Source organism: Lygodium microphyllum, chromosome 17 (genome assembly GCF_053477565.2).
Source record: "Lygodium microphyllum isolate KBCC chromosome 17, Lygodium_microphyllum_v1.1.10, whole genome shotgun sequence".
Lineage (NCBI taxonomy): Eukaryota > Viridiplantae > Streptophyta > Polypodiopsida > Schizaeales > Lygodiaceae > Lygodium > Lygodium microphyllum.
Window position 1 is genome coordinate 4487611 of NC_141151.1, and position 12078 is coordinate 4499688.

The 12078-nt window shown below is 42.8% G+C and overlaps 1 protein-coding gene across 1 annotated transcript; it reads left to right on the forward strand.

The window, feature by feature from the left end:
* The first annotated feature begins 1358 nt into the window (after window positions 1-1358).
* LOC148021524 (calcium-dependent protein kinase 13-like) lies at window positions 1359-10565 on the forward strand. The gene is made up of 8 exons (XM_087696929.1): window positions 1359-2574; window positions 2712-2835; window positions 2942-3085; window positions 3227-3379; window positions 3482-3597; window positions 3689-3856; window positions 9578-9808; window positions 9882-10565. Exons 1-8 carry the CDS (start codon window positions 2071-2073, stop codon window positions 10041-10043), a joined length of 1602 nt encoding a protein of 533 aa, XP_087553055.1. The 5' UTR covers window positions 1359-2070; the 3' UTR covers window positions 10044-10565.
* The last annotated feature ends 1513 nt before the right edge of the window (window positions 10566-12078 follow it).

Here is a 12078-nt window from a genome sequence, read left to right on the forward strand (position 1 = left end):
GCCCCATGGCTTAAACCTACTAATGCTTTATTAAAATATGGAGTAGTCCAAAGATTGATGCCCTTTTCTAGAATGTAAATGCCAATATTACCTCTCTCGTGCATTGTTTGGGTGTTGAAAGATGTTATTTTTGCTATCAAGGTGGTGGGGTTGGGCTGCTATAGTCAAACTTGCTTGCATCCACCTTCTCTCTTCCATCCTTTCTAGGGACTATCTCTCTATGACCTCTTTGACTAGAGTTGAAGAGACCTCCATGAGCATTCATGTGGGCATGGTTTTGAGAACCTCCTCCTAGGTTGAATAGGCATATGTGCCTTTGTGGCATATACTCATAGGTGTTCACCATCATTTTGAGATAATAGATTGCCTCACTCTTTAGTAGAGCCACCAAATCCATAGTTATAAAGATACTTTGCTAGTTGATTCTAGAAGGTTGGGTTGCTCAGAATTGAAGAATAGTTCATGTATAGAGTGCATCCAAACTATTTTCAACTCTATGAATGCTACTGACGATATCAAGAGAGTAAGACTAGCCGAGGGATGATAGTAGATGAGGAGCTGCAGGAGATCCAATGGACATACCCGCCAAATTGCCCACTATCTCTCTCTTTGGAGGAAGTGGTTGAAGTAACATAGGAGGCTACTTTTAGGCCTGCTTTAAGGGGGAGCATGAGCGAAGCTACAATAGCTTGAAAAGTAGTTGGATTCTCAATGGGTGATGGGACTCTCTCTCATGCAAGAGAGTGGAGCAACACATGTTCATTTGGATCAAATGAAATAAGACATCCAGTCACAAAATGGCTAGTTCATTGGGTCTCAAGAATTTCATTCTTGTTGTGCCTCTACACTTAGAGCCAAGACGTGTCTAGGCAAATTTTACTTCCACAAGTCTATATACTCAAGTTTAATTAGGCATGGATGGAGTACTTAACCATACATAACTCTTGTGTCAGAGCTTTTGGAGTTGATGGCATACCTCAAAAAATGGAGGTGCTTCATGAACTAGCCGGAGCTTAAAAAACCCACTCTGTCTCTGCTAGTTGGTGGAGGTGGGTCAAGGTTAAGTTTGTTACCATGTGGTTGCAATCCCTTTACTTGTTCTACACGCCAAAATCGATGGCATGGTGCAGCTCTTAAGAGTCCATCACAATATTTAAACGTTTAAATTATATACACTAGTGTACTGTGCAGTGCGTACCAGATAATACTAGAAAATGTTTTAAAAACGGGGTGTGGGGGTGGGGGATTTGTAAATGCCGTAAAGCAGAATAGAGGAAACCTGCAATGCCACTTCAAGCGAGGGTTGGATCGCGGACACGTGGCAGTAAGAGAGGCGAGGATTCACGTGAGCGTTGGCCGTAGTGGCGAGCTGCCACCGGCAGTCGTGGGGAGGGCCTGTAACTTTGACTTTTCTGGTTGGAGAGAGGGTGGACACACACACACACACACACTCACACACACTCTCTCTCTCTCTCTCTCTAAGACAGGAAAGTGGGAAACATCAGCAGCGACGCCATAGCCAGCCCAGACCAGCTGCCTGTGGCATCATTAAACGAGACGCCAGGTCTTTTGAAATCATTTTGAATTTTTCTTTTGTTTTTGTTGTCCGGCCTCATTGTCCTTTCGCAAGAAGAAGACGTTGATCGCTGCCGCATCTGCTGCTGTCGAAACTCAAAGGCTTCCTCCTTGCCTTCATAGCTTCGTCTTTGCCAGTTGCGAGGCCGCTGATCTGCAGGGGAGCAAGCCTAGTACGGCCAAGGTTTGAGATCTGCACGTGCAGGGACCCTTCCAAACCTCCCCTCGAGCCTTTTGTCATCTGCGGTTCCTGCAGGGATTCAGTATCTCTGCGCCAAGGGCTCGCAGGGATTCGACATCTCTGTGCGAAGGATTGGACCGTTGCTGTTGGCGTAGGATTTCGCCATCTCTTGACCACTCTGTATTAGCCACGGATCTGCAGAACCAAGGTGGCTTAGCCATAGCTGAGAAGCGAGAAATTGAGGTTTCTCTGTTCATGATTGAATGCAAGGGTGCTCTGCATAGCGTGCGTGGTTGAATGCACATACGTGAGACATGGGGAACTGCTGCAGTGCGCCGGGGCCAAAACCCAAGAAAGAACGCCCAAATCCTTATGAAATCAAGGCCTCTCACACAGCAGGGGCTCCTGAGCTCACTGTTTTGAGGAATTTATCTGGTGGAGTGTCTGTACGTGAAGGGCAGAATATTAAGGACAAGTACAACTTAGGTAAAGAGCTTGGAAGGGGAGAATTTGGGATCACGTACCTGTGCACAGACAAGCAGACACAAGAAGTGTTAGCTTGCAAATCCATATCCAAGCGCAAGCTTAGGACAGCGGTGGACATTGAAGATGTGAGACGCGAGGTGGTCATCATGCACCATTTGCCTCCACATCCACATGTTGTAAGCCTCAAGGGAGTGTATGAGGATGAAAATGCTGTTCATTTAGTGATGGAGCTTTGTGAGGGTGGTGAACTATTTGATCGGATTGTTGCTCGTGGTCATTACCATGAAAGAGCAGCAGCTAGTGTCACTCGTACTATTGTAGAAGTTGTCCAGGTGCTTCCCTCCCTCTGTATGACTACTAAGTATCTTGGTTTTAATGGTTCTTGTTTGGTTTTCATCTTCGTATATTATCTCAGGAATTTTGAGTATCTGGAGCAAGTTGGAGCTTTCTCATACGATCTATTTTGCAGGCATGCCATAAGCATGGGGTGATACATCGCGATCTCAAACCAGAAAATTTTCTGTTTGCAAATAAGCGGGAAAATTCGCCTCTCAAGGCAATTGACTTTGGGCTGTCGGTTCTGTTCAAACCTGGTATTACTTCTACAAGTGCACACTGCTTGATTCAAATGCTATGGCACACCTACAATATTTGGTATATGTCTCTTATTACCTGCCACAAGAATGTCCTTTGTTGCAGGGGAGAGGTTTTCGGAGATTGTTGGGAGCCCATATTATATGGCTCCAGAGGTTTTGAAGCGTAATTATGGACCAGAAGTTGATGTATGGAGTGCAGGAGTTATATTATACATCTTGTTGTGCGGTGTACCACCCTTTTGGGCAGGTATGCACTTTAAATAAATTCGCATGCAAAAACATACATGAACTCCACCCATAGAAGTTCTCAGCTCAGTTGAGGGTCTTGCTTTTCAAGGAAGACAATGGGCAGTACTTTTTACCTGCTTACAATTCGGTTTGTATGCAGAGACGGAGCAGGGAGTTGCACAGGCTATTCTTCGTGGTGTTATAGATTTCAAGAGAGACCCTTGGCCCAAGGTATCTGAGAAAGCGAAGTCTTTAGTTCGCCAAATGCTGGAACCTGATCCAAGGCGCAGGCTTACAGCTCAAGAAGTTCTTGGTAAAGTTCTACTTTTAATATGTAGCAACCTATTGCAGTGTGATGCAAACTCAACCCAAACATGTGAACTTGAATGCAAAACATATTCCTGTAAAAATGCAGATCATCCATGGTTGCAAAATGCCAAACAAGCTCCAGATATTCCCCTTGGTGAAACAGTGCGGTCAAGGTTGAAACAATTCTCAGCCATGAATAAGCTCAAGAAAAAGGCACTGCGAGTATGTGTACTTACTCGTCTTCTTCAAAAGGGTTTCATAATGATGCTGTTTAAACAAATCAAGATATTACCAAATGGTTCAACTGTTCCAGGTTATTGCGGAGCTTTTATCAGGCGAAGAGGTTGATGGAATCAAGAACATCTTTAATATGATGGACATCAATAAGAATGGCGCTTTGAGTTTTGAAGAGTTCAAAGCAGGTCTCCACAAGCTTGGTTCTCAGCTTGCTGAGAACGAGATTCAACAATTAATGGAGGCTGTAAGTGTGGCCTTGAGGAGAGACTTTCACATCTGATAATGTTAAGCTTTTCTGATGCCATGACATGGGTAATGCTGTGTGAGTGTGCAGACAGTGTGCTATGAAGTTTGCACCCATAAATATATGTCTGATCAGCAAGCATCCATCACATTCTAGATCATCCTCATGCATTTTATTTTTCATCAAGCCTGTTTGTACCTCATTCCAACCAGCATCTCAGGGCTCCAAGTACTATGCTGATCATTGTCCAGCCATCAGCTTACTGTTCTGCAGAAGTTTTTTCCATACATTTCCATGCAACAAATGCTTATGGGTATGGAAGTACGATTCAGCTCTGGGAGCTGAATTATACATAGCCCTAACTTTATAAGGGAAATACATATACATTGTACACAATTAGTGTTTGCTGCTGTTCAGAATAGCAGACTGCACTAAACAAGGAAAGTGGAGTAACAGCCCCGTTTTTGCAAAGTCATGGAAATTTTCATGTCTAGGAACCCCCTTTTTTAATCCCAAAAAGTCAAGTAAGTATCCCCTTTTCCATAGAGGTCTGAAATCACTTATTTTGGACATCTGGTTCAGCCAATATTACACTTCTGATTCCAACTAAAATGGCAGATTTTCCAGCATGTAGGGAGGCCCTATATTGTTGATTTTGTGTGCATCCATTGCCAAGCCCAGCACTGTCCTACTTCAGCTCAGTCATGCAGTTTGCAGCAGTTGAACTTTGCTGCTCATATGCTCAGCCTGGCTTAGAACTGCATTGCCTCTTCCCTCCCTAGCTGTCATTGCCTCATTTTAGGCATCTGTTTACTGCTCACCAGCTTTGACTTTACATAGTGGTGTCTGTTACTGGTTGCATTTTCAGTCTAGCCCTCAGCCAGCCGTGCAGGATTTGACTCCTAGGTCTGTGTCAGTTTGCATCAATAGGAGACATCATGAAAGTTAAAAGTAAGGTTTGGTTCATTCAAATGATAGGAATTAGGCAATTGGATGTTCTTTTCTTCTCTATTTATTCCTAGCTTGTAGAGAGGGCAGCGGTATGTTTGTTTAGCAGTCTTCAGATATTGGGTAGTCCACATGTGCATTGATTTATTCTTTGACGTTTTTCAACAGTTGAATCGCAGGGAGTAAGTGATGTAAAATGGGTGATCATTAAATCCATCTTTTTGTTTTGACAACTTGGAGCATCTTTATTGCATGAAATCAACCCAACACGGAAGATCAGATAAGAAACCTGCATGCCAGTTTTTTCATATTGAGATGCTTGACATCTTGGAGCATCTTTATTGCATGGAATCAACCCAACATGGAAGATCAGATAAGAAACCTGCATACCAGTTTTTTCATATTGAGATGCTTTGGATATTGTGCAAAAGCAAAATATAAATGAGTGAGTGTGTATATAGTGAAATGCTATGAAGGACAAAGACAGAGAGGCAAAAGGGTAACTGAGCCTATGGTAGCCTTGAAATTGAGCTAGATTGCCTAAAACTGGCCTAATGCAGCCTAAATTCTCGACTAACCTAAGGATCCTACAGGTAACCTAGGAATCCTAAGACTCTAGCCTAATGATGGATGATGATTGAGCCAATTAGATAGGACATAAGGCATTGATTGGGGGGAGATCCAAAATCCATCTTACCAATGGCCAGCCATTGATGAACACTGATACTAGATAGTGGAGATACTATGCTACCTCCTTGGGGAAGACCCTTTCTCAAGTTTCAACCTCCTTGGAGTGGCATTACCATTGTCGAAAGGGGCTAAGGTTGGCTTTGGCCTTTGAGTGACAATTGTCATCTACATAGCCAAGTTTTGGCAAAATCTACAAGACCTATACATTTTAGACAAGTAATGCGAGAAGGTTCTTTGTGATGATTGGATGTTACCACTCCCTTTTTCCTTCAATGAAGGAGATTGAGCATGAGCATTAGCATTGGAACATGGTTTGTGTTTAGGATCAATTGGGGTGGATGAGATTGGGTCTAAATGTCTAGGTAATTCCTTTCCACTGCTTGTTTCCTTCAAGAAGGGAGGTGACTCGCGAGTCATTAGTATAAGAGAGGGGTCTATTCTTTTGAGAAATTTGGAGGAGACAAGGGTGGCACAATTTGTTGGAGGGGGATTCTCCACACAATTAGACCAGGGGATAGAGGGTGACACTTAGTAGATTTGGGGGAGGTTTATAGTGCATGGATGTGATTCCTGACAACAAAGAACTAGGGTGCAGAGTAAGACATCTTTGAGAGTCTAAGGATGGCCTAAAGCCTAGAGGTGCATCAAGGATGGCTTGAGCTAAGATTGGATAACCTATGGTAGTCTAAAGTAGGGTTTTAGATGTAATGTAAATGAATCTAAATGTGAAGTGATAGAGAAAGGGAAGGTTGGGAAATGTGAGCGTGAATGTGTAGTACCAAACCCATGTGGCATTGTTGCTTGTCCGACTTGTTTGGTAAAAGGTGCTTGCTCTTGGTGATATTGAAAATGCCCAAAAATGATAGGAAATGTATGAGAGACACCTGCTTTATAATGGTCATTGCATTGTATATTTCATCCAGCTCTAGCCATATCTCTCGAGCCATGGTCAAGTGCCCGATGTGAGCAATATTAGTCGAAGTGCGAGAGAGAGAGAGAGAGAGAGAGAGAGAGAGAGAGAGAGAGAGAGAGAGAATGGATGTGGGCATTCAGTTTGTCCCAATGTGCCTGTACCTTCATCAACTCGGCTTTCGCATTAGCAAAAAACTTGGAGGCATCACGAGTTGTAGAAGGGTCTATAGCCTCGGTCACAAGCTCCGCCAAGTTATAGGACTCCAGGATGGCAAGTATCATTACTTGCCAGATGTGGTAATTCTCCACATTAAGCTTCTGATTTGAAGGAAGAGCCAGTTACACGGGGACCTTATGGTTCATAATAGCTTAAAACTTCACGTCGATCTTGGTAGGCATTGTCAATGGAATAACTTGCACAAAAACAAGGGTAGCCCCCTCTAATGCTGAATACCTTGTTTGCTAGGGCGTCACTTGCTCGTCTATAACGAGTCTCAACTGTTGAAGGCAATGAAAACTCAAAATCTGCTCCAAAAGGCTTAAAACACAGCCTTTTCTTCTTCACCAACAGCAAAAACCTGCAAAAAAAACTTATTTTCACCTTTACCATGCTTCACTTGTTTGCCTCAGCCTCCAAATGCTCAAAACACAAACTTTTGTCATGAAGAAACCTCTTATTTAGGTCTGCCCATGATCAATCAGCCCTTCTACACTGATTTGATACCGTGTCAGAGTGTAGCGAATGTGGAAGCATATGGACATGATTGAAAGCCAATGAACATGAGAGAAGAGGGAGAGAGAAAAGACAGTAGAATGCAGAAATCTACAGTCAATGAATGTTAAAATGAAGAAGGTAGATATATAAATGGGCTGTTGAAGTATCTCCTTGAGCTGATCTCTCTCACCACTTGGAAAACACAAGTGAAGTGGGAATGCAGACTGCTAATATATATAGCAAAAAATATGGCCATAAAATGACCAAGTTGGCCAGCTCAAACTGGCTGACCGGTTGCCAAAACTGATCGACTGGCTGAAACTGGCCAAAACTGATCGACTGGCTGAAACTGGCCAATTGGTTGAAATTGGCAGGCTGCATCAGTGATGAGCAACAAAACTACCATGTGGCACTGCTGCCTGTCCATTGGTTGTCTATCCTGTTTGGTAAAAGGTGCCCCCTCTTGGTGGCTGCTGAAAATGCCCAAAACTGATAGGAAATGCATAATTGTGTTCAAGAGAACTAATTGTACGATTGTAGCCTGACAATGCTAGTCAAGGGAATGACTAAATCTCTAACATGCTGGGTTTTGCAAATCGACAACTAAAACATAGAGAACTTAGACACTAACACAAAAACACAAAACATAGGAAATAATATTACTGAATGAATAATGAATGAAAGTGTACAAAATACTCAATGAAAGATGGTGCTCTTGTGGGAGCAGGCTGAGGGAGGAGTTGGAGTGTGACATCCATTGGAGATGGGAACTGAGTGCTGTAACCACCAGGTAGAGCTGAGATGAGGCTGTAGATGTAGGGCAGCAGGTTGCAAACAAGAAGGCAGCAGTCTCTAGGGATGGAGATGGAAACTGCAGCTGTATACTGCTTGAAAATGGTTGCAGTATCACATACATCGGTTTGGAGCTGGGCGACATTTGGAAGAGCAAGATCTGATGCTCGGTGACCTGAACAGCTGCAAAGCGCAGGCTGGACAAATCTTTGGATGACATCAGCAAGCTGGGGCAGAAAATGCAGACTAGACTATGGACACCTCCAAGAAGCAAGTGACAACTGGTAGATCACCTCGGCAGCAAGTTGGAAGCTGTTGATGAGCAACTGGCTCAAAACACAGACTATGTGATTCTCCAAGATGTAGGCAACAGCTGAGGATGGCCACTGTAGGAGCTGGTGATGATGGGAACAGCAAACTGAGATGAGATGCAGGCAAGAGAAGCTGCCAGATGGATGGGTGCCAGGTGAGGAATACTGTGGCAGCAGCTGATGAGGCGCCTGATGGATGGAGGCTGGGATGAACTGTGATAACGTGCAAAACAAGGGATGGCATAGGGATGCAAGTGAACGTGCAAAACAAGGGATGGCATAGGGATGCAAGTGACTTAGCACACACTCTATTTATTGATGAGGAACCAACCAAAAATAGGGGAGTTTGCTTCTGGGACATTGAAACACAATGAGTGCATTTGAGTTTTGGGTCTGTTTAATGAGCTATTGAAGGTTTAATTTGTAATGTTTGTAATGCACCTTTTTTTAGCTTAACACTTACTTCACTTTGAGGTGGAACTCTTGTGATAAACACAAAAGGCATATTGGATGTCTCTTGATGATTCAGCCGATGGTGTTGATGTGAATACTGGCCACATAATGAGCCTTAGTCAATAGAAGTCAAATGCATGTTCAAATGCAGTCACACATGGTCGAACTGGTCAACATGGAACATTATTTGATCCTCGCGATGCATGACAAAGATCAAATGAAAATTTGCGTTATCACCCTACTGTTCAGGTTGACCATGAAATGTTCCACCCCTGAAACATTTCATCCCTTAGTGAAATGGTCAGATGTTTCTCCTGCAAACTGGGACATGTTTCATGGTCACCAAGTGGTCAATTCAGAATTAGCTTAATCATTCCCATGGTGCTGGCAGAAAGGATCAGGGTGTGTACACACTTAAACACATTTTATGTAATAGCTTTGGGGAGCTGATTTTGCCAGGGAAGATTGAGTAGTAATGGCGGAAATCTGTTGGTTTTAAACAAATGGACTGCTTCAAGGCTTGGGTCTTGGAACAGGCTACAGCTTTAAAAAAGATCATACTAGTGTGGAATGAGTCATCATTTAACCTTCTCAAGTGGCTGTTGATTGTGACTGCATGTAGCTGCTAAAAAGTGAGCAGGACTGTGTAGAAAGGTGCTGATTTGACGGTTCCAAGGACTGCCAGGTTCTAGAGGATGAACTGCTGATTAGTGTGCAAAAAAATGATGGGTATCATGCCATAATTTGTTGGCCATGGCCACACATTCTTGACAGCCTTAGGATGTACTGGGCTTTCTTGCATCTTCTATTAGTAAATGCATTTATCAGTGTTATCGCTTATGCAGCTATCTATAGAGTGACTGTAGTCATAACTAACTCCAATGGCTTGCTATTCTACAGGCAGACGTGGATCGGAATGGGACTCTTGACTATGGGAAGTTTGCGGCTTTGACTATCCAGCTTCAAAGGATGGATAATGATGAGCATGTCCGCAAGGCCTTCTCTCACTTTGACAAGGATGGAAATGGTTTTATTGACATTGATGAACTTAGGCAAGCTTTGAGTGATGAGATGGGTCCTGAGGATGGGGATCTAGCAAATGACATCATGAATGAAGTAGATACTGATAAGGTACTTTCAATGTGGTTTGTGTACGGTCTCGCAAGCTTGATGAGTACTGTTATAATGAGAACATCTTTTGCAGGACGGTCAAATAAGCTATGATGAATTTGCAAGCATGATGCGCACAGGCACTGACTGGCGAAAAGCATCTCGTCATTATTCACGAGAGAGATTCAACAACCTGAGCATCAGGCTAATGAAAGATGGCTCGTTGCAAATGCAAGACAACGAGCAGAAAAGGTGACACTTGGGAGTTGAAGCAGGATCTTGGATCCAAAGAAAACGGTGAAGGTGTGTTTAACAAGTGATACTTGCTTTTGGCTGCACTGGGTCATCTTGGGTCGCTGATGTGTTGCGAGTGCTACTGCAATCAACTTACTGGGCGGTTACAGCTTGGAAGGTCTTGGGAAGATTTCAACATGGGGAATGATTGGATTTGATTGAGCTCTAGCGGAAAAGAGGAGTTATTGTTGGATGGAAAAGGATGGAAGGTGACCTGTATGAAGGGATCCAATTTAGATGGAGCAAGTTTCTCACCCACTGGGAGGCCATACTGGTTCTGCAAAGGGTTGAGAAAACAAGGGTTTTTGATTATGCCTGCAACTGGACTGGTGATGATGATGTTTGCCTCTCTGGTAACCCTCACTACGAGGCGTCTCTTTATTGTTTTGCGACTTCGCGATTCATTTTAATTCACGAACCTGTACTCTAGCATTTGGTTGTAACAGTAAATCTGGTTGAAACGACCGGTTGCCTTGATGCTGTACTTGTCTTGCCTTCTGTTTGGATCTCTCTCTCTCTCTCTCTCTCTCTCTCTCTCGCGCGCGCGCGTGCACGCGCCTTGATGCTGTACTTTGTCTCACCTTCTGTTTGGATATACTCTCTCAACCCCCTACCAACTCTTTTCCTTTCCTCAGTTCTTTGTATTCTTCTTCACTTCACAATTTTTGTAGCGTCTTTGTTGAGTTTAATAAACCTGTCAATCTGGAACGGCCACTCTAAAGACAACCATTGAAGACCCACTAATGGGAAAGCTACAGCTGCATGAAGTGCTGAAGTATACATGCATTTGCAAGGGAGCATTACAGACTGTGTCAACACACGATCACTATTAGTAAATCAAGTGTTAAACTTACAGCTTAGCATGTTGAATTCCATGATTAAGCACTCTACTACAAAGACCCATAATGAGCGGGCACGTAACTTATCAAGAAGACATCTTTATACGCTTCATGTGACATAGGATCCTACTAGAAAGTTGCGTGTACTTCCCTTGTGAGCCAGAGAGGCAAAGTAGATGTGTTATGTTGGCTGTCAATCGCAGTTCCTTTGCTTCGATTCGTCATGTTGAATGACTAGGTAAGCCAATCTCAGTTGTTCCCAAGTTGTTTCAATGTCATATAAATTCCTCAACTGGCCTTGGATGACTAGCCTTTGGTAGTGGTCTTAGTGGCTTGTTATTAGCCAATGCCATTAGATGAATGATAAACTTGCAAATGTAGAAAGAGGGGTGGAAGATTTGCTCGAGCTTGTATGAACTGACGAGTACTTGTGATGTTGATGTTTTGTTCTTCATAATGTTGCCTATGGATTTACTATGAATAAAAGGGTACGAACGGTTAGATTGCTTAGTAAGATCATGGAAGAAAAGGCGAGCTTTCTAAAATGTGTAGTGCATAAAGCCACGAGGGTGACATATGATATGTATGGTGGAGAGTTGGCATAAATCCCTCCCAAAATTTATAAAGATTGGGGGTTTCACCTCTATTGTACATCAGCGTGCACCATCTTAATACACCTTTAAGTGTAAGTATTGGCTCATAAACTTGGTTTGGTATGGACGTTTGTTGTTTTACACGTGCTCTATTGTGTGTATCCTCTTGCACAAAAATTGAAAAGTACTTGTGACACTGTTGTTGAATGCTGTTACAGAATAGTGGTGGACGAACTTCCTTGAGCTTGTGTGATTAGTAGAAGTGGTATAACTTACGTGAGATTGTGTGAATTGATGAGCACTTGTGACATTAATATTGTTTTCTTATTATTGTTGTTAATGGCTTTGCAATAAACAAAATGACATGATTGATGAGATCACCTGGCAAAATTGTGGAAAAAATCATTTACATTTTGAAATGTATAGTGCATAAAGCTACAAGGGTGCCATATGTTATGTACGGTAGGGAGTTGGCATGGTTCTCTTTAAAATTTATAAAGGCATGATTGATTAGATTACCTAGCAAAATTGGGAAAAAATATAGACTTTTTGAAATGTGTGTATA

What these genes read in the sequence shown, in the direction of transcription:
- LOC148021524 (XM_087696929.1), top strand. Translation starts at nt 2,071, where the DNA reads ATGGGGAACTGCTGCAGTGCGCCGGGGCCAAAACCCAAGAAAGAACGC. An exon ending in TTCAACAATTAATGGAGGCT is followed by an intron (nt 3,857 to 9,577) that starts GTAAGTGTGGCC and finishes GCTATTCTACAG; the next exon opens with GCAGACGTGGATCGGAATGG. An exon ending in ATGAAGTAGATACTGATAAG is followed by an intron (nt 9,809 to 9,881) that starts GTACTTTCAATG and finishes CATCTTTTGCAG; the next exon opens with GACGGTCAAATAAGCTATGA.